Source organism: Macaca fascicularis, chromosome 15, assembly GCF_037993035.2.
Source record: "Macaca fascicularis isolate 582-1 chromosome 15, T2T-MFA8v1.1".
Lineage (NCBI taxonomy): Eukaryota > Metazoa > Chordata > Mammalia > Primates > Cercopithecidae > Macaca > Macaca fascicularis.
The window spans coordinates 105,422,468-105,445,260 of record NC_088389.1 but is presented as its reverse complement, the minus strand read 5'-3'; the positions used below and the strand labels follow the sequence as shown (position 1 = coordinate 105,445,260).

General features: G+C 39.7%; 1 protein-coding gene across 17 annotated transcripts in view; it reads left to right on the top strand.

The window, feature by feature from the left end:
• Positions 1 to 7,823, top strand: part of TRPM6 (transient receptor potential cation channel subfamily M member 6) — a 183,377-nt gene extending 175,554 nt beyond the window's left edge. For 14 of the 17 annotated variants that reach the window (XM_074017663.1, XM_074017666.1, XM_074017664.1 and 11 more), the window contains 2 exons: positions 1,974 to 2,080; positions 5,607 to 6,201. In XM_074017663.1, coding sequence (XP_073873764.1) covers positions 1,974 to 2,080; positions 5,607 to 5,740 — 241 coding nt within the window. In that variant the 3' untranslated portion in view covers positions 5,741 to 6,201. Of the gene's footprint in view, positions 1 to 1,973; positions 2,081 to 5,606 lie in introns of all 17 variants that reach the window. The other 3 variants (XM_045373104.3, XM_005581940.5, XM_005581941.5) reach the window with 1 other exon arrangement.
• The last annotated feature ends 14,970 nt before the right edge of the window (positions 7,824 to 22,793 follow it).

Below are 22,793 nucleotides of genomic sequence, written 5' to 3'. Positions count from 1 at the left end.
TAACCTTCTGCCTTGGTTATTGGTCATTTGGGATTACAGTTTTTTAGCTTGCTGCTTTGATAGTTTTGGGCATTTGACAAGTATGAAATGATGATGAGATGTTCTTTAGTAAATCTATGTATAGATGGCACTAATTAGCGTTTCCTCGCATGTGGAACCAAGCTACCACCTGCTTTTCCTGTGTTGTGAAAAATCTGGAAAACAGCTACTTGTATTTTTTTTAAAACCTGGTTATCTAAGACTGCAAGGCTCTAGGCGTGCCGTAGCGGGTAGATGCAAATGAATTTCCCTACGACTCCCCTTCATTCTCCCCTGCACTGGGAGTGGTCGAACTCCTGCTATATGCATTTTGTAGTAATTTTGATTCTTTTGTCTTAACTTTCCCAGAGCTCATAGAGGGAAATCATGTAACTTACAGCTTTTATCTGAGATTTAGCGTTGCATCTCTAAGTTGGGGATTTTTGTGTGTTACTGGGAGAAAGAAATGGCAGGTATTGAAAGCAAATGAATGAAATATTCTAACAGGGTCATGTTGGAGAGACTATGAAAAGGCATTCTTCAATGTAAACAACTAAAATAACACTGTTTCACTTTATTGGCATCGTAGAATCCCGGTCTAAATGCTGAGTGCTTTGACTTTTTGGCCACCTTCAGTTTCACCTTATTGAAGTGGTACCTTACCAGATGGACAGAGAGAGAGGAATAGTTAACAAGAGGCAGCTTATGCAGCCGGGTAAATACCACCAGAGCTGTGCTCTGTAAGAGCGATTGAGTGGCCAGGAAAGTTAATCCTGGGTGTCTGTTCACTTGGTCTTCCCGAGAGATTTCCTCCACCTACTCGCCTCGGAGCAAAGAGGCGATCTGAGATCAAATTGACATCAGCCCTCATTCTGAGCTTGGCACATCTTCAGAGCAGCTACTGTTATTCTGCCAAAAGGAAGTGGAAATTGAGATAAATGTTTCAATCCTTGGATGGAAAAAAGTCCATTTTTACACCACGTCCCTTTTGAAAAACCGCATTCCTTAGAAGCGAAGTTTATTGTTTCCTTTTGTGATAGTTTGCTTTTCTTTTTTCTTAAGACGTGGTATTTAAGAGCGGTAATTGAGTTCAGATTTTAAAATGTGCTGTTTCCACTCTGCATGTCATTAAAATAAAATATTAGCTTTCATAAAGTTTCTTGGGAAATGTTTCTGGTGTGCTCTGCTCTGTGGTGTGCTGTGTCAACATCCAAAGAATGATGGTCGCCTTTGATATGATAACGGATGAACACTGATCTTAGAATCTGCTGGGGATTTGTTATGATTATAGAGTATTCAAAAGGTGCCTTATATATACTGATTCTATTTGTAACTCTGTCACCTACATCGAGCATATGTACTTTACTTCCACCAACACATTGTGTCATAGTCTTGTCTTTCCACAAAAAGCCCAGCTAGAGCAGTTTGCCGGAGAGCAAGTGGCTTTGAAAGAGCCATGAGTACGGATCTAGGGTTTAGTCGGGTATTTGTTTTTGAGGATGGTTATTTTCAGAAAAGTATTTGGGTTGGAAGCAATGTCTATGCATCGTTTTAGAAGGCGTGTCCCAAAAGCAAATGTATTTTACTTTATATCTTACCTTTGGGGTATTCTAGTAGAACATTTGGTAATGAATGCCACTCTTTCACCCCATATGCATTAAAAAGGATTTCACTGTATTTTGTTTTAATGTGGTACATAGAAAATTCACTCTTCTATCAGATTAGCGTTGAAATGCGTTTCACAGTAGGTCTTGGAGTTGGGAACAAAGATTTAAGTGCATTTGAATTTTAAATTTGCAAACCTAACATTGTTGTTTCCCCAAAGTGCTCTGTTCTTTGTTGGCTCCTTCAAGTTTACTGGGTTACTATGGGATACTGTTCGGTATCTCAGAGAATCCTAGTTGAGCTCCTTTTTCTTAGCTGTGATCTAATTGATATTCTGATATTTCCTCTAGATCAAGAGGAATGGTGTTTGGACCGGCCAATTTGGGGGAAGATGCAATTAGAAACTTCATTGCAAAACATAATTGTAACTCCTGCTGCCGGAAGCTCAAACTCCCGGGTATGCCACTAACAGTTCTGTTTTTCTCTAAGTAAATCTCTCATAGAACAACATCCTTTGTAACCTGGGATAAAGTAGAGAATTGTAATCACATTTTTATCTCATTCACAGTCATTCGCAGGGCCTGACTTTCTGACTGCAAAATTTTCAAGTCTCTAAAGGGATTAAAAGGACAGGGATTTACTTTGGGTTCTGCCAAAATGTGATAAAACAACATGGGGCCCAATAGTTGTCACAGTCACTCCAAAGGAAAAGTTCCACTGACTTTAAATGGGATGAAATCTGACCGAGGCAGGTCTTTGCCCTCCCCACCCCCCACTTTGGCTCCTGCCAGCTGCCGATGGCCTCAGGGTGTTGTCCACAGCTTTTCTATTTCTATTCTATTCTAATTTACCCACTGGGTACTTGGGAGGGTGTGGTATGGAGGGAAATGACACCTTCAATCAAAGTAGTGCTTTTTACTGTAAAAATCTGCTACTTTAAACACACATTGCAACATGTATTTTTAAAAATCTGATTTGATAACATGACATACTTAAAAATTCCTACTATAAAAGCAAGCAGCTGGAGGCCTGTGCCCTCCAAATGGGCAGTCCCAGCCCTGTTGCATTCCTTTCTTTTGTCCCAGAAGGGAAGCATCATGTGTACCTCAGCTTGCCTACTACTTTTGCTCACACCAAACTTGTCCTTACAGTGGGATTTCATATATCTTAAGCGATTAGCTCTTCTTACCTTATAATAAATGATCATACCCTGAATTTGAAGTCAGTGAAAGAGCACCATCCATCGTAACCTGGGATGGGACAGGTGTAAATTTACAACAAACAAAGGTGATTTTTTTTTTTTCAGACGGAGTCTCACTATGTCGCCCAGGCTGGAGTGCAGTGTCGCAGTCTCGGCTCACTGCAACCTCCGCCTCCTGGGTTCAAGCGATTCTCCTGCCTCAGCTTCCTGAGTAGCTGGGACTACAGGCGCTCATCACCACGCCCAGCTAATTTTTTGTATTTTTAGTAGAGATGGGGTTTCATCATGTTGGCCAGGATGGTCTCAAACTCCTGACCTCGTGATTCGCTCACCTCAGCCTCCCCCAAAGTGCTGGGATTACAGGTATGAGCCACCGCGCCCAGCCACAAGGGTGATTTCCAATCTTGTTAGAGTTAGAGGTAGGGGGAGCTTCTGTGGTGAAGGCATAGAGAGACAGAGCTGGAGCAGGCTTCCAGTTCCACTGGGAATATAGTGGTCAGTCAGCAATGGGGAGATCAAAATGCAGCAGTCAGAGAGGGGAGGGCCATAACTCTCACAACTGGCCAGGACTCACTCTCACAAATCACATACCTGACGTGGCAAAGAGATTGTGCACAACCGAGCTGCCCACTGGCTTCTCTGGTCAAAAGGAGCTCAGGAAGGGGCTGGGAATGGACTGAGAGTCATCAGGACCTCTAGGTAAGGGCCCTCTGGAAGGCAGGAGCTGACAACGATCAGAGTCATTCCTTGATGGCAGGCTGGAGTCCGGCTCATTCACTCAGCATCCTCCAGTACTGTCCTTTTCCCAGGTCTGATTCATTCTTACCCTGGAAGGGTAGCCTGCATTCTACATCTAAGGAGATGTAGGACTACATCTAAGGAGCCAGGACACAGGGAGACTTGAGACAGAACTCACTGCTTCCAATCCTTGAGCTCAGTTAGTAGTCCTGTAGGATTAAGCTTGAGATAATTTTTTTTGCATTACACTGGTAGGTGTTTTGTTTGTTTGTTTGTTTGTTTGAAACAGAGTTTTGCTCTTGTCGCCCAGGCTGGAGTATAGTGGGGCAATCTTGGCTCACTGCAACCTCCGCCTCCCGGGTTCAAGTGATTCTCCTGCCTCAGCCTTCCGAGTAGCTGGGATTACAGGTGCCTGTCGCCACGCCCAGTTAATTTTTGTATTTTTAGTAGAGATGGGGTTTCACCATGTTGGCCAGGCTTGTCTCGAACTCTTGACATCAGGTTATCCACCTGCCTCGGCCTCCCAAAGTGCTGGGATTACAGGCGTGATAGACTGGTAGGTTTTGAGTAATTCAGCAATTCCACCATCTCTAGTCCTAATTCATCTTTTCTTTCAAAACCTTAGTTTTTGACCGACATTTAAGTGGAAATAAGAAATATCCTTGTTTATTCAGACATTCGGTAATCTAAATAAAAAAAGAGTTTTGTCTGGAAAATAGGATTAGAGGTAATTTTTCATTTTTGTTTGATTACATTTCCCTTCATTTTTTTTTTTTATATGAGAGGCAGTTTAGGATAGTATAAAGGGCATAGGCTCTGTAGTCAGAGAGACTGAACTCACATTTCAGTTCTGCTTTTTACCAGCTATATGACCTTGGGCTTCAGTTTCCTCTTCTGTAAAACAGGCATAAGAGCACCTGTTTCATAAAGTTTGTGTGAAGATTGAATTATGTAGTATACGTATTAGTCTGTTTTTATGCTGTTGATAAAGAAAATACCTGAGACTGGGCAATTTATAAGAGAAAGAGGTTTAATGAGCTTACAGTTTCACATGGCTAGGAGGCCTCACAATCATGGCAGAAGACAAGGAGGAACAAGTCACTTCTCACATGGATGGCAGCAGGCAAAGAGAGCTTATGTAGGGAACCTCTCGTTTTTAAAACTATCAGATCTTGTGAGACTCATTCACTATCACGAAAAGAGTGCAGGAAATATCCATCCCCATAATTCAGTCACCTCCCACTGGATTCCCCCCATGACGTGGGAATTGTGGGAGTTACAAGTCAAGACGAAATTTGGGGAGGGGACACAGCCAAACCATATCAACATACATGTTCAATAAATGTTGATTGTTTTATTATTAATATATAATATGTATTAGTTTTATGTCCACATAATCCTCATTTAGCATTAAAAATACTATAAGAAATTCATGTTCTAGGCTAGCAAATACAATCAGTATAGCACAAAAAGGTCACAAACATTTTAACCCCATTTTCCTCCATACCTATCTTACAAAGGTTATGCCTCTTAATATTTTCTTTTAACTTTTTTCTTTTCAAATGGAAGGAGGGCTTAGGAAGCATAGGATCTGATAACTGGATAGAACTTTTACTGGCTGTACCAAACCTGAGGTGCAGGTTTTGTCACAGAAAGCTGACCACTGAGATGAGGAGTCAGCCTTCTTGGCTGACCTCTCTGCCTCTGCCTGTCATTCAACAGTAAAATGCCCCATTTCCCATTTGGTCTCACTTAACTCTGGCCAGATTATGCCTTATAGGGCACTGTGTATTGAAGCAAGCAACCAAGTCTTTCTTCCCTGCCCCCATAAACAGCGCCCAAACAGCATAGGGAAGGGAGAGGGGATATTGGGGTGGGAAAGGAGGCTTAATTTAGACATGGTCGAGGGTTTGAGTTCCACATATCTATGGTCTGAGGAAGAGGAGATCTCTCTGAACACTTGGCAGTCTAAAGTCCCATTTGTCTTCATGAGCAGTAGGTTCTTGGGGATCCACTATAACCTTTTTACTTGTCCTCCTTGCAGATTTAAAAAGAAATGACTATTCCCCTGAAAGGATAAATTCCACCTTTGGACTTGAGATAAAAATAGAATCAGCTGAGGAGCCTCCAGCAAGGGAGAGGGGTAGAAATTCCCCAGAAGATGATATGCAACTATAAAAAGGGAGGAGCAAGAAGATCCCAGTGCTTGCCCTGCCTGCCAGGAACTCTGTGATAACATAGATTGATTGATGTGACATTGATTACATCAGCATCTCCTTGGAACACGCCTTCTGAGCCTCACATCTCCTTCTGTCCAAAGGCCTCATTGGTATATGATCAATGGGTTCTCCTAGACACTGACCTCTGTCCAGGGCACTTTGCAGCTCCATCCTCAAGTTCCACACGAAGACGCTTGGATGAGTCAGCTGGGAATATTTTTCTTGTATACCTCATTGCTTTAGCTGGTCTCTTGGAACCTTGGAGCAGAATCCTGCACATTAAAGGATGGGGTGAGGGGGAGATACATTTATTTTATTTTCTTACTATGTATGCAGACCGGACCCCCTACTACTGTTTGTCACCTCACCCACAGATTGTATTTATATCTATATATATGTTCATAAAAAGTTATGTGATTTCCTCCTCTGTCTTTTCCACGGCATAGGACTTTGAATAGCAATGATAGGAAAAACAGTGGAATGAGGGTGGATTTGCACAGATTGGAGCACATTCCTGCACAGACTACCAAGTATACTGGCGAAATCTAGATGGGTTTCAGATATTGTCAGTGAATCATATAATGCCTGGATATTTCAGGTTTCTGTAAAAGAAAGGGAAATTTAAAACAAATACCCTTCCATATATAATATATACAGTATACATGGGGTATACATTGTTTTTATATATATATATATATATATATATATATATATATATATATATATATTTTTTTTTTTTTTTGAGATGGAGTTTTACTCTTTTGGCCCAGGCTAGAGTGCAATGGTGCGATCTCGGCTCACTTCAACCTCTGCCTCCCAGGCTTAAGTGATTCTTGTGCCTCAGCCTCCCGAGTAGCTGGGACTACAGGTGTGCACCACCATGCCTGGCTAATTTTGTATTTCTAGTAGAGGCGGGGTTTCACCACGTTAGCCAGGCTGGTCTCAAACTCCTGACCTTAGGTAATCTGCCTGCTTGGCTTCCCAAAGTGCTGGGATTACAGGCGTGAGCCACTGCACCTGGCCTATTTTTTTTTTTAAACAAGAGAACAAGTATATGAAGAACTGGAAATTACTAAAAAAGGGTTTCCCTTCCTTTAAGCACAGGGGTACAATTAGTTAGGAGTTGACTAGCTCAGCCTGTAAAACACCACTCCTCTTTCCAAAGTTGTATATATAATATTGAAGGTTAAATTACTCTATGTAAGGTCCTATGAAGAAAGATACGGTTTCAGACTGAAAACATGTTTCACAGGTGTTTGCTTCCTTCCAGGGCAGAGTCCCTATTCCCCTGGAGTAAAGAATGTATATATATTTTGAAATACGGCTGAGAACATGTCATTGGTTTATGAGGCCCAAGGTGAAGGACTCCTGGAAGCCACACTGTGTAGCGTATTTGAGGGATCAGTCATCCCTCTTGTATGCTGGGCCTGGTTGCCCTACCTCGAACAAGTACCAACTTTTTACATAAGGAGAGATTGGGGGCTGGGAGTCCTCTCCGCATCCTATTGCATCCCCTTTCTTATTATAAGGTGCCCCAGTCCACTGGCAGCAAACCTCCTGGGTTTGGAAAATTCCAACTTATTTTTATCTTTAATCCTGACATTAGCTGACTTGCTACTGAGCTTGCTTTAAAAATCTATACTCCTACATTCTTAGGTGTACAGGGGAAATGTTGAATAGGAGGGTGGAAAACCAAGAATTTAGTATGCCAATGATTGCCTCTGATTCTTGTAAGTTTGAGTTCCACAAGGGTTACTTTATACCCCTTTTACTTGGGTTTTTGGTTGGTGGAAGGTGGGAAATTTGGGTGATTTATTGATTGGCAATGAGGATAAAATGTTAATACTTTTTTGGGGGCTTAACAACTTTATCTCATTCTACAAATCAGTAAAGGAACAATTGGTACTCACCTCAGTGCTGCACTCAACTATGAAAAAAGGCAGAGTTTGCTTGCCCAATGGCCAAAGTAAAGACATCAGTTCATTGGTCAAATATGTGTTACCTGGAATGGAACTTGAAAGCAAATACATTTGGATTTCACATTTCTGTGGTGTGCTTTTTCTTTTGTTTGTTTTAAGAAAAATCAACAGAATAACATTTTTAAAAGATGAATTGCTGAGCAAAAGTCACTGTGGGAATACATGAATGCAAATACCAGTGCAGCAGTCTTGACTTTGAGTGTTCCATGACCACAAAAGGGTGGAGTGTTCATTCAGTCAGTCGATTTTATTCAACAGATATTAAGTGCCTTCTCTGTACTGCGTTAGTGATGAGGATGTGGTGGTGCACGTGGCATGTTTTTGTCCTCAGAAAGCTGTCTCATGTTTCTTTTTGTTTGTTTGTTTTGTTCCACATTTGGATTTCTAAGCAAAGAAATTTAACTTCTGGCCAAATGTCAAATTCAGAAATGTGATTCATATCCTATCTGCCAGTGGGCAGTAGGTTTGGACTGGGTAAGAGAATTAGGACAAATAAGAAGCCATGGCTGGGGCTGGTTTTAGGATCTACTGAGGAAAAGCAGACCGCATAATCCTTGTCTCAGCACAAAGGCCATATCACAGACGGGATCTGAATTTGACTTTGGCAACCAAAGAAGCAGCCACGTTCCAGAGAGACCTCTCCTGAAGGCACCCAGTGCATAGGATTTTCTTTGCACAAGGCCATATGGTCCTGGAGTGACTCCTGCCCCGTGCTATCTTAAAGCTTCTTAGAGCTCTGGGGAATGGAATCAGATATAATTTTGGGTGTTCTTTGCCCTGTTATTATTTTCTGCAGTTTTGCAAAACAAATACCGGGTGACTAAGAATTCCCAGCAACCATTTAGTCAATGCTTTCAAAGAATTTTTTTGAGTTGTTGTTGTTTGTTACTGTAGTTTTAGATGAGATCTATTGCTCTGGTTCTAGAAATCATGACACAGATTCCCTTGTTGTCTCTCATTGTCCTTCTCAATTAGTCACCAACATCGAGCACAAAGGAAGGCACATAATATGCTTTCAACAATATTTGTTGAAAGAAAAAAATCTTCAAATAATAGTGGATTTCATTCACTAGGTAATAAACCAGATTTGCACTTTTAATCTAGAAGGAAGTAATTACCAATTCCTTAAGACCCAACACAATTCTTTTGATCTTTCTCTGTTTTAATTTTCTAGGAAATAGCTTTTAACAACCTACACCTTGTCTATTGAATTCTCACCCAGTTCTTGCCCTTATCACCGTTGGTGAGCATACCAGAGTGCGGTCCTTCACTGGTGACTATTGAAATGAGATGATAACTTTCCAGAAACTGCCTAGAAATAATCATCACTTTATTACCTTTTGAAAAGAAGATTGATAGAAAAGTCATTTGAAAGATGGTTCATTACCATACCCTAGTATGATTTCTTTACTCACATCTCTCTAAAGCATGAGAAAGGGAGGATTATTCTCTGAGGTCGGAATTTGAAGGCTGTGTGTTTGCCTCTTTGAAGTCTTGGTATTTAATTTTCTGTAGTCATTTCTTGGGCAATTTTCTAAGAAACTAGTTGAAGCTAATTTATCATAAGTTAAAGTCAAATGACAGAAAGGATTTTTCCCCCTTAACAGCATTTTATTCCACAGAGGTTAGCTTCTGAAGGAAAATGAGACTTAAATAGCATTTTGAATCTCTAGCCACATGGGTGGGTACACAGAACAGAAAGGATTCTGGAAACCACACTGATTTTTCATTTAGCATGGTTATTATTTTGTGACTTTTCTTTATAGACCATGATGTAGACATAAAGTACTGTATTTTTGTGAAACATCCTCCTAAAAATAATTAGATAAGTTGCTTAATTTTTCAAAGAAAGACTTTTAGTTCTCAAGGGATAATAAACCTTGTTCTCTTGTTCTCAAGCATTTAATATAACTTTATATAATTCATTTAACCTTTCTGTTAACCCCTAATGCTGAAATGGAGATGAAGATACTTTTTCAAATGAAGGTGAGTGATAATGAGAGACCATTTATGAAGTTCTCTGAGAATCTCATTTAAAAGGCTTCTTGTGAGCATGGAATTCAGTTCAATAAATAATAAGAGGTTTTCATTTTTGATATTATGTGGTAGTGATTTAATATTTACAGAGGATGCTCGGTGGACCTATTTCAGCATGAACCCAAGTGATTTCTGCTATTTCTCCCTTTCCAAGGGGAAAGAGCTCATTGCTGCCTTTTTGTTTTAAAACGTAATTAAATAGTTCAAGATAAGAAAACTCACCACTTCACAGTATGTCTTATTTATTTTGCTTTTTGATGGATTTGGGTTTACTCAGCTAATTTCTTTTGCCGTCCTTTGCCCAAAGAAAGCATTCTAGGAGAAAAAGTAAAGCGCCAAGCTGGCACCATCATTGGTGGCATTTTGAGGCATGAAAAGAGAGTAGGTTCAGAATCTTGATACGTATAAAACTTGAAGGTTTAAAAAAATTTGGCTGGGCGCGGTGGCACACGCCTGTAATCCCAGCACTTTGGGAGGCCGAGGCAGGCTGATCAGGAGGTCAGGAGGCTGAGACCATCCTGGCCAAAATGATGAAACCCTGTCTCTACCAAAAATACAAAAATTAGCTGGGTGTGGTGGTGGGCACCAGTAATCCCAGCTACTTGGGAGGCTGAGGCAGGAGAATTGTTTGAACCCGGGAGGCGGAGGTTGCAGTGAGCTGAGATCACACCACTGCACTCCGCCTGGGGGACAAAGTGAGACTCCATCTCAAAAAACAAACAAACAAAAAATTAATTTTAATGGTGATTTAAATTTCGTCAGTATTGGGTTGTTTAGGAATAAGAAAATTCTGGTCTATAACTTACCGGCATCTGCTTTTAGCAACTGACTTTCTTTAGGATTTTCATCTTATAGTGCATTTTTTCATTGTCATTTAAAAAAATTCCATCTGCTAAATTAGTCACAAAGTTCTTCCAAATATTATGGTAGAGACTCTTTTGCTAATGGCTCTCCCAATGTGGACATAACAATTGCCTTTGGTTGGAGGGATTTGGGGAAAGCACCAGTGATGTCTCGTGACTGCACTTTGGCTTTGAATAAATCTTTTCTTCTGTATCCTAATGGTCACCCCCCAGCAGGTCACAGGACTTCAGGATGCTTTGGTAACCAAAAGAAACCCTTGGTATGTTGCCATGTTTTAGAACTCCCTAGTCAGCCTGGACATTTTGTCGATGAGGACTTGGGGAGCAGAGGTGCTGGTAAAAACGATGAAGAGGAGGAGGAGAAACGATCATCAGATGTGTGTGTCTACTATGGGTGAGGTTAGAGAGTGTCATGGATGGTGGCAGGATTGGTGAATTATTTTACTGAGAAAGTAGGGCGTGGTGTGTTCTGGAAGATCACATGTATCTTGCAGATGAAAACAAATATAGGCTGGGCTTCATGGGATGGGATGTTTGCCTACCATGAAAGGGCTTCTGGGGATATCTTAGAAGGTGGGGTGGAAAGAAAGGTGTGGTGGTGATCTGTGATTAGGTCCTTAGTTTTGTGCAACTGTTCACTGTATATCCTACTTAAGAAATATTTTTTGAGCATTACCACATGTTATGCACTGACACTAAGATTAAACGTATTAGATAAGATCCATTTCTGCCTTTAAGGATCTCTAAGACAAATAAGGAGTTTACAATATGCTGATTCATCATTGCTCAGCCATGATCATTATAATGGTTGTAATACGTATTGAGCAGTCATTATGTCTTAGGCATTGTGTTAAATGTGCACTGTACATAATTTCATTTAATCTGAATAATGACTTAATGGGCCAGGACTATTATTCCCATTATAAATATTTTAAAATACTGCTTATGAATTAAGTAACTTGACTAAATGAGCTACCAAAAGGAGAGCTGGGATTTGAAGCTAGATCAAATTGATGACGTAGAATTCTATGCAATGCTAGCCAGCACACTTAAAAGTACTAGAGCATGAATCCCTATGATGGTTTGAAAGATAGATTTGAAAATCAGGACCTAACTTAGGCTATCAGAAGAGAAAAAACAAAATGAAGTCTATAGAATGTTTCCCGATGTCTTCTCTGCTCCTGTCATGTCAGGAAAATCTTTCTTGCACAGTTAATGGCCATCTGTGGACCCCGTGAGTCCACGGGAAAGCTAGTCCCTCTTGGCGTGTCGTGAGGGAATGGGTGGGTTCTTTTGAATCCGGTACTGTCAGCTGGTGAATTTTTCTGCCTCCATTTGTATGTCTGCCCCTCCCCTCCTTTTTTTTGGCTCCTTAGACAATTTGTTGGTCAACACAACAATACTTACCATTTGAAAGCATTTAGTGACCTGCAGTGTATCAATTTATAGTGAGAAATAGAACCTATGCAAGTTACAACACTTTTATCAGCCTGACCATCATACGGTGTCCCTGGAGGCCATGGAAGCTGGATTATAATCAAGAGGTTGCTTGAAGTGCATGGAATCAGAACAAAGAGAGGTAAATAAATCAAATTTTTACTGGTGTCAGGCTAAGACATCCTGTTTCATCTCATCTTCTCTGGAAGAATGGGCCTGCCAGTGGGAGTGGAATACTTCAGACTGATTCCAAAGGATGCAACAGAATTTCAAGCAACTCTTATATCAGCCTTGAGAAACATGGACTGTGATAAGAAAATATTTATTTTCTCTTTTCCCACCCTCTCTCACCTTTCTCCCTCTCTCTCACTCTTTCTCTTTTTTGTCTCTTTCTCCTCCCTTCTTTATTCCTTTTTTCTTTCTCTGATGCCCTCTTTATGTTACCTCTTTTTACACTTATTGGCTACAAATGTGGATCAATAAACATCACTGATTTTAAGAGATACCAATTTTCCCAAAAATGTAAAATTAGAAAATGTGAGAGCTAAAAGGATAAATAAGAAAAATTAAATCCAAAGAAATTGTGCTTTACCCCAAGTTAATTTCTATAACTATTGTTAGAAGACAGACTATAACTCAGGCCTCCTAAGTCACCCTTATTTAGTTTAATAATAGCCTCATTTGTATGTTAAAGCAAATAATTTTCTCTTGTGTTAAAATTTTAGTTTTCCTGAAAAATATTCAGATATGTATATAGTTAAATTTTAAACTTGGAGATCTTTTTAAGACTGTCATTAAGATGGGCCAAGTGATATTTTAGTTGTCTATGTCTTTTAATGAGGATAATTCATTAGATGTGTGATTTCAGAACTCTAGTTACAGAATGATATTACAAATTAATGATTTTTACCAATTCTCTTTGCTTATTTGTATGTGCGTCTGTGTGTGTGTGTGTGTGTGTGTGTGTGTGTGTGTGTGTGTGTGCGTATAAATAAAAGGTAAACTATTTGGGTGATTTTTCAAGTGAAAAAGCCCTGTAAGATTTGGATTTCAAATATTTCATTTTATTTAAATCATTTATAATTATTTTCCATTGTCATTAAAAAAAAAACCTATTAGGCTTGTGGTACCTTGAGTTTTTCTAGGGAAAAACTGGGATTATAGAAAATTCTCTAGGCCTTGGAGCCAGATGGATTTGGGTTTGAAATGAAGCTCTGCCGCTGAGTAGTTTGTGGCCTTAGGCAACTCGTTTCACCTCTCTGAACCTCAATCTGTTATCTGAACATGGCAGGAAAATCTGTAAATATACTGAATTGTTATTCCTTCTTGCTGTTTTCTATCCCAACAAGGTAGTGGATGGTCATGCCTCAGGACGTTAATGGCATACCACAGAGGTGGCAAGGCTCCAGTATGACAACCTCCCTCCGAGACTTCTGGAAATGGAATGGAACTGTTATTGGAGTTGCTGAGGCAGAAGGTGCCTTCCTGTGGGAAAGAGAAGAGAGATTCATTTACGGAGATAGGGAAGACGATGATGTTTTTGGTAAGATGTGTAGGCTAGTGCATAGATATCAGGAGGACTGACCAGAGCTATAGCCTAAGAAGTCATAGGAAGCAATAATGTCCATGCCAATCATGGAGCAGATGGAGTCACTTGCCTGGGAATCAACTACGGGGCCCTGAACCGTAGGCCTGATGACTTAAAGGTGAGAAACCCTCCCATATCTTCCAGGCCTCCTGTGAACTACCTTTGTCCTCACCCAAATTTGACAGACAGTAATTCTCTTATCATAGGAGACCTATACCTAGATTTAGACAAATAAGGTAGTGTGCCATTTCTTGCGACAGAGCGTTATAAAGCAAATTCATCTGTGTAACTTAATGTCTAACAAGCAGGATTATTGCTAGAATTAGGGATGATGTACATAAGGCACTTGGTACAGTGTCTGGCACACAAATAGGCATGATGGGAAATTATGAAAAATGTCATATTATGAATAATTTTATTTCCAAATTATGAATTATTATTTAAGTTATTTTTTAAATCACCAAAGCTATCTCAAATCCAAGATTGGTAAAGCTGGAGCTGCTTCTCTTTTTCAAAGACTAAATAGTTCATGACATAGATATTAGAATGTCAGTATTGAAATGGTTCTCTATGATGTGGGCTAGGCAACATAATAAATAGGCACCGAAATGTGAAGACTTAACACAGTGAATAGTTATTTCTTGCCTACTTAAAAGTCCAGGGCAGTGCCAAGTCATTGGGTTCTCTGCTCCACACAGTCTTTCTGGGATCCAGGCTGACAGGGTTCTGCCGTCTTCAACAGATGGATCTCAAGGTGGCCCTGGGGTTTCTCAGCCCAGTCACCTGAAGAGGAAAAGAACATGGAGGAACACACATGGGAAATTTTAGGGGCCAGCCCTAGAAGTAGTACACATCCTTTTGTTCACATACCACTGGCTAGAACTCAATCAGAAGGCCATGCCCACCCACAAAAAATGCCTTCTAGCAGTGTGTCCAAGAAAAAGAGAAAAATGATTTTAATGAACAGTTAGCAATCTCTGCAAAATTAAGGATTACCTATTCTGGTCTAATTCTTCATTTAATTGTGTGTGGCTCTGGAAGTTGGAGTTTTTTTGGGGATGGCTTTTCCAAGTGGGTTTTTTCTTTATTCAGAAGTACCTAACACAGAGTTTTTCTTAGTTGGAACATGGTACCCTTTCTACTAGCTCTCCATGTCTTCTTGCACTAGGCATCTTCAAAATCTCATGAGACATATTCCCTTTTATTTTCTCATAATTCACTTATAATGGACAAATCTGTTGGATCCAGGAAGTAAAATCTAATTGTAACGAGAGTGGCTTTATTGAGTACTGTTGGTTTTTGACAGCTATAAAATATTCCCATTGTAACTGTCTTCTTGCTGCTTGACACCTATCTGTACCCTCTGCCTCCCCATCCCTCTAAGCAACATCATGTGAAATCAAACATTTCTTGTCCTCCTTTCTAAATTGCATACAACCAGCTAGCAGGCAAATAGGCCGTGAGGTAAAAGCAGAAATTTACATAAGGATCCTATTAATATACCATACAAATGAGGGTCCTGTGGAGAATGTTTATTCATTTCCTATACTGAATGGCCATGATCACTGTAAATTTTCACCATGGTAAGACCTAATATGGAAGTGGAAAGCTTGGATATACGTAAGAGATGGTAATTGACTAAATTTTATAAAGAGAGTTTTTTTGTTTGTTTGTTTGGGGTTTGAGGTGGAGTCTTGCTCTCTTGCCCAGGAGTACAGTGGTGTCATCTCAGCTCATTTCAACCTCCACTTCCTGAGTTCAAGTGATCCTCCTGCCTCAGCCTCCCAAGTAGTTGGGATCACAGGTATGTACCACCACACCCAGCTAATTTTTGTATTTTTAGTAGAGACGGGGTTTTACCATGTTAGCCAGGCTGGTCTCGAACTCCTGACCTCAGGTGATCTGCCTGCCTCGGCCTCCCAAAGTGCTAGGATTACAGGTGTGAGCCATCACACCCTGCCAAAGAGAGTTAATGATCATGTACCTTTTCCATACAGTAGAAGACCTTAAAGAGCGCTCCAACTTTAAAGGTTGTATTTATAAGCTTGAAAATGATTTTTAAGCTTGGATCATTTCTTGAAGGGCAATGGGTGGGGAATTGAAATCTTATAATGAAATGTTACAATTCATCAAATTTTAAAATTGAAGACATTTCTAGAGTACTATTGTGAACATTTATGATCTGCCGGGTGAGGTGGCTCACGCCTGTAATCCTGGCATTTTTGGGAGGCCGAGCCAAGCAGATCACCTGGGGTCAGGAGTTCGAGACCAGCCTGGCCAATATGGTGAAACCCCATCTCTACTAAAGATACAAAAATTAGCTCGGCATGGTGGCAGACACCTGTAATCCCAGCTACTCAGGAGGCTGAGGAGGAGAATCGCTTGAACCTGGGAGGCGGAGGTTGCAGTGAGCCGAGATCGCACGATTGCACTCCAGCCTGGGGGACAAGAGTGAGACTTCATCTCAAAAAAAAAAAACAAAACAAAACAAAAGAAAAGAACATTTATGATCTACCTTTTTTTTTAAGCCCCAAGAACCACAGATGACAGAACATAGCTGAGACAGAGCATGTGATTTTTTCATAACTCCCTGGTGGCTGCTTGGTTTTTATTTGTTCAATTATTGACTTATGATTTAACTAAGATTAATTTCGTGCCTAGTATTTGCGAGGCACTATGCCCTGATTAGTAAGGTGGACACTCATAGGTTCATGAGAAGACAGACATAAAATAATCTCCTTGCACCAAAAGCTATAGTGGAGGCATTTGCAAAATGCTATTGGAGTTTAGCTAAGGAGAGACTTTCTTTTTCGAGTGGGAAGGGAGGGCTTAACAAAGAATGATAAACGGTTTACTTGGTAGAGGAAACAGCATCTGGGGGAGATGTTTAGGGAATGGTGAATAGTTGTGTGGCTAGTTCATAGGGCATACCTTGGGATAAGGTAGAGAAGATAGCAAAAGATGAAGGTGGAAAGAATGGGTAAATGTGTTAAAAGCCTTTTATGTAATTATAAGGAGTTAAGTTTTGTCACGCAGGTTAGAGAAGTTAGCAAATGTTTTAAGCATAATTAATTCTAGGTCAATTTACTAATTAATTACTTCTGCAAACATTTATGAATCGTCCACTGAGTGCAAACTGCTTGGCCTTAGAAGTGTAACAGTGAATAAGATGTGGACTCCGCCCATGGGAACTTATAGTTTGGTGAATGATTACAACCAGCAGAGATGGTTCTAAGGTTTCTTGGGAAGAGCGTTAGTTTGTCATATCATCAACCTCTTCCAAATGCATTTGATTTCACCATTAATCTCATTATTAACTTTTATGTGGCTGATGGAAGTTTCCTCAATCTTTGTCACGTGCATTTTTGAAAATACTGCTATCTTGTTGATCTATAATGTAAACCCTGTGTGAAAACAATGTGCTTCATGTACAAGCAAGAAAAATATCCCTCATCCACCCTTTCAATCTGGTTGTCCCCTCCTCAACAAGTTGCTGTAACTATGTGTGCACTGAGGGATACACAGCCCCAAATTAATTGTTCTGGCACAAGGTGGTAAATGTAGAGAGAGAGACAAGGTACAGCAGAAGCTATTCTGTGGGCACGTAGTATGTGTAGCCGGGGTTGGGGGTTGGGGCATGCGGAGGCTTCCTGGAGAAGGTATTGCGGAAGAAGATAGGAAAAGGACATTTTGAGCAGAAGGTATGTCTGGGGAAAAGGAGTGGTTTGCTTTGACTGGAGCATCAAATGTTTCAGAACGACTGTTTTGTTTGCTTCATGGAGGAGAGATTAGAGGCTGAAAGTGGGAGAATGATGTGGTCATCTTAATAAATACAAGATTTTAAAGATAGTGCTCAGGTTCATTTGACCAACATCTCTTCCTTTATGGCCATCCAGTGAATTCAAGAGAGATGTGAGAGGGAGAAAGGAAACACTCTTACTGACTCAACAAAGCTTTCCCATAAGTGCATATTCTTGCTTCAAGAAATCTCATAAAACAATGAAAATCATGGCCCTAGTATAAACTACCAAACACTTCTTCTGCCATAGTCTAGTTTTTAAGGTTGTTGGCATCTTTTATATGACCTGTCTTTTCTGAGATTTTGAGCGTCACATATTTGACTTTGCTTGGTTTCCCTTGGACTGAATGAACCGCCTGGATTAGTGCTAGATTTTGAATGGACCAGAGAGTCTGAACCTGGGCATTCAGGAGAAGCATGCTGAGAAAAAAAAAAACACTTAAAAAGGACTGCAGAGCCACATGTGGTGGCTCGCGCCTGTAATCCCAACACTTTGGGAGGCCGAGGTGGGCAGATCACTTGACGTCAAGGAGTTCGAGACCAGCCTGGCCAACATGGTGAAACCCCGTCTCTACTAAAAATACAAAAATTAGCTGGTTGTGGTGGCGCGTGCCTGTAATCCCAGCTACTCGGGAGGCTGAGGCACGAGAATCAGTCAAGCTTGGGAAGCGGAGGCTGCAGTGAGCCAAAATCACACCACTGCACTCTAGCCTGGTTGACAGAGAGAAACTCTGTCTCAAAAACAAACAAACAAATAAACAATGGCCTGCAGGTGTGCATAATTTTAAAAGATAGAAAATGGCCTTGCCCCTATATACTTTTAGAGTAAGGAAAGACAACTAAATGTTAAAAGTTCTAAGCAGGGAAGTAGAATTTCCTCAGGCCTCTGACCCCTGACCCTGCTCAAAGCAATTCCTAAATGATGAGTAGATTATAAAATTGTGTATCTCTGACTGATGTACTTTTGAGTCCACAGAGAAAATATTTCAATAGGCTTTGGTGAATTAGCCAAAAACTCTGCACTGTTCTCTGGGTGAGGGAGGATTTAACTGCCCAGGGCTCTGCTGGCGGCCACTTGCCTACCTGGGAAGATTTGGCATTCTTTGGGAGGAAGAAGGCCATATAAGGTTAAGGCAGTACCAGCAAGCTCTTGCCCTGTCCGCTGACACGGAAAGCTTCTGTGCCTTCTCATCTTGTGTTTGGCCTCACTCAGTTATAGTAACCTCCTGCTGGTCCCGCTGTGATCAAGACACTCACCCCAGCCTCCATCCTGAGCCTCCCAGCCCCAGCTAGGATTTGAACTCATGGTCCCGAGAGCAGAATGGATTAGTGCTCAAGGGCTCCCATGCTGACTTCATCAAAGCTTTTCTGTGCACATCTCCATTATGTGAACAGCTCTGTTAACCAAACCTATTATCTTTCCCCCTTGGTTTTCAACTTGAGAAAGGCAAAGCAACTTCTTTAATGGCCCACAGATTGATGATTAACATTTTACATGTCCCTGCTGCTAAGTAAAAGAACTGCTTTGTGGACAGTGAAAATGCCTAGGAGAAGGAAGCGGGAGTCAACTTGGTTTATTAAGTTGTGCTGCTTCATTAATCACAATCTTTTTTTATGGCAGCGCTTAAAGGCCCATCCATTGTACTTCTCAGGAATGGGGTAGATCAAAACCAAGTGCTTTTAGTGCACCTTTGACATCTGGCATAGCAGCCGGCTATCTGCGATATTGCTCTCAAGCAGTATGGGGAGCTGCATTTACTGTGACCATGCTGGCCCCTCTGATTTAAGCTACTGCAGAGGGCAATGAATTACCTTAAAGGAGCTCCACTGCAGAACTCCAAGTTTTCTGCCGGACCCCTGCCAGCTTCCCCACTTTATGAGTATGAACAATCAGACAATTGAACTGATTTGACTTTGCCGCTCCTGGAGTTTCATTGCTGCGAACCTGGGGATGTAATGATGGCAATGCCATGCTAAGTGCCGCTCTGACTAGCAGCCGTGCCTGCTGCCCATTCAAGTAGGGCACCCATTCTTGTTAGCTGAGAACTGCTCTGATTTGCAGCAAGGGGGAAAAGAGATCCCACGCAATCAGATTAACTCAATTCTGAATGTTATTTTCATTTAACACTGTGGAAACAGGCAGTGTCCCAATTTTTTTTTTTAAAGGTAAACTCATTAAAAGGCAGGGCTCTTTTGCAAGATGCCATATAGCACTGATGTGGAAGGCACCTGCTAAGTCCTGATACAGATTGCAGACACACACGTTCATAGAAACTTAGAGATTGCAGACACACACGTTCATAGAAACTTACATATATAACACACATATACACCTACTCCATAGACAGGCTTAGGCTGTCTTATACAAAGAATCAGCACCATTAATATTTATTGAATTGATTAATTAATCCAAGAAGATGAAACATTTCCCCATCCAGGGACAAAAATTTCATTGACTTCTGCAACAGTAAGTGTTAGAAGATGATAAAATGCTATTTACTAGCTTTCAGGGAAAAAGTTAAAATTTATTATCCAAGAATCCTCTATTCCACTAATTTCTTGTTACTGTGTGAAAATGCAAAAAAAAAATCCAAATAAGCAGGATTGCAAAAGAATAGTAACTACATGGTTTTCTCAGATAATGAAAAAAAAAGACTATTTTCAAAGACATTTGTCAGACCACTGAAAGATGAATCAAATGCAAAGAAAGGAGGAAATAATATAATAATTAACAGTGCTTGCTATGTGCTAGGCACTCTTCTGGGTATATATATTAATTTATTTAATTATTCTTGTGCAAACCAATGAGATGTAGCTACTATTATTATTCCCCATTTCCAGTGAGAAAGCTGAGGCATAAAGAAGTTCACTTTCTTGCTCAAAACCATCCATCCAATAAAAGGTGAGGCCAGGATTTGAACCCCAGTATTTTGGGCTTCAAACTTTGCACTCTTAACCCTGACACTATGCTGCCTCTAATAAGACTTTAAACATAATCACAGAAATTAATATTGATGATTCTGAATTATTACCTCACTTATTATTTACAAAACTGAATGCTAAAAATATTTTTGTTCTAAATGATATGCTGCAAAACCCAAGAAAAAGATAATAAGGACAAAGGAAGTAGAGTAACTCATCTTTTAAGCAAAGATACTAAACATATGGCTTAAAACAAAAAATAAAAAATAATTGTTTTGACTTTGAAATTGATGATTACATGAATATAGGCTTAAGCACATTCTTAAAGAAAAGATTTACTATAACCACTCATAAAATATTTAAAAGAATATCTAGCTATAATTCAGATCAAATATCTATGAAAGACATCTAAAAACACTGGATAAAGACATAACATAAAATAAGAGAATCTCTAGCTAATATATTATGACTTAGGATTAACAGGACCCAAAGACAGCCATGTAGAATAAAATAGAAAACAAAAATATAGAAATCAGTCAATGTAACAATTATTTATAGTAATAAACATAATTTATAATGTCCCAGAGCTGACATAGGACAAAAGATGGGAGAAGTGAGTGGATACTTTACCTGGAAAAAAAGAATACATATATATATATGTATATATGTATGGAATATATATATGGAATGTATATATATATTTTAAATTTTTGAGATGGAATATCTTCTGTCACCCAGGCTGGAGTGTAGTGGCACAACCTTGGCTCACTGCAACCTCTGCCTGCCAGGTTCAAGCGATTCTCTGGTCTCAGCCTCCCGAGTAGCTTGGATTACAGTAGACCTGGTATATTTTAAAGAAAGAACAATCAGGATTTGCTGATAGATTAGATTCCTGAAGATTCCTCATTTTACCATGTAAACATTTACTGTATTTAATTAGGCATGCTTTTTTTTTTTCCAGTAAATGGCCTAAAGCACACTGACCCTTCTCAATCTGAAACATCTTTTTTGATTTAGCCTGAATTATTCCTCCTATTCCAATTTTTTTCTGTTCTCTTCCTTAATTGGCTAGATCCCTCTGACTTGTTCTTTGTATCCAGTTATTATTTTCTCAAATCATTTTTATCCCTTCAGTCTTTTCTTTGCATTCCCTAAGTGCTTCTCAGGTTTGTTTCTTATTTTGTTTGTTGGTTTCTTTTGTTAATCAGGGGTTGACATTTTTGCAGTCCCAAGGGATGCATCCATGGCTAGACCGTCAGATCAGTGGTCACTCCTGAGACATGGTAGACTGCAGTCTTGTGACTGGGGACAAGGAGGGAGATAGCAACAGAGGGCCCCAACCTTCAGCAGATGGAGGGCATTCAAGCCTAGGGATCCTGGCAGATGGAAACACGGGATCAGCAGCAAGGAGAGTTCATGCTTACCTGTCAAAGATAGTGCTTGATCCCATAGATTCTCCTCTCTGAGTCAGCAAACAGGGTTCAAGCAGACTCAGTTGCTGGGAGTTTTTTTTAAAAAAATTATTTTAAAAGCTGTGCTGCTTAGAAGCCCAAGAGGAAGAAACTGATAAAATCAATAGCACAGATGTATATGTAATTAAATTCTCATACTAATTGGTGATATCTCTTTGTAGCTCTCTCCCACTGTACCCAATAATCTGATCTGTCAGAAGCTTCTTTTACAGCTTTTTCAGTCAACTTTTTGTTTTATTGATCAATTCTACATAGTTTGGATTAATTTTTGTTCTTTATATTATTTTCCTTTTTCATTTTTATTTGTGTTTAACTTCTTGAGCTGAAAACTTAGTTCAGTTTAGATATTGCTTTCTAAACTGTATACACATATATATATGTTCCACTAAGTTCCACTTGGTTACATCCCATAAATATTGGTATTTAGAACTCACATTATTTTCATTTCTAAATCGTTTGTAATTTGATTTCTCCTTTAATCCAATAATTACTTAGAAATTTATTCTTAAATTTCTAGGTGCTTTGATTTTTTGTTGGTGGTGGTGATGATGATGGGGTCTTTATTTTCTTGTTTAACTTCTGATTTTTCCATTATGGTAATTTCATGCTTTTGGAATTTATTGAGACTTTTTGTGACTCAATACAAAGTAAATTTTTATGAATGTTCCATGTGTTTGAAAATAATGTGCATTTTTCCCAGGGCTTTAAAAAAAGAAAAGAAATTTTTTTGTTTATTGGGTACAGAGTTAAATATTTTTATGTAGTAGATTAAACTTGTTAACTGTGTTATTAAAATATTTTCTAAATTTTATTTTTAAAAAACCTGCTTGATCTAGGATCTGAGAACTGTATGATTTTTGTCTTTTGTGGGTTTTTCAATTTCCCCTTGGAACGCAAATAGATTTTGCTTTATAT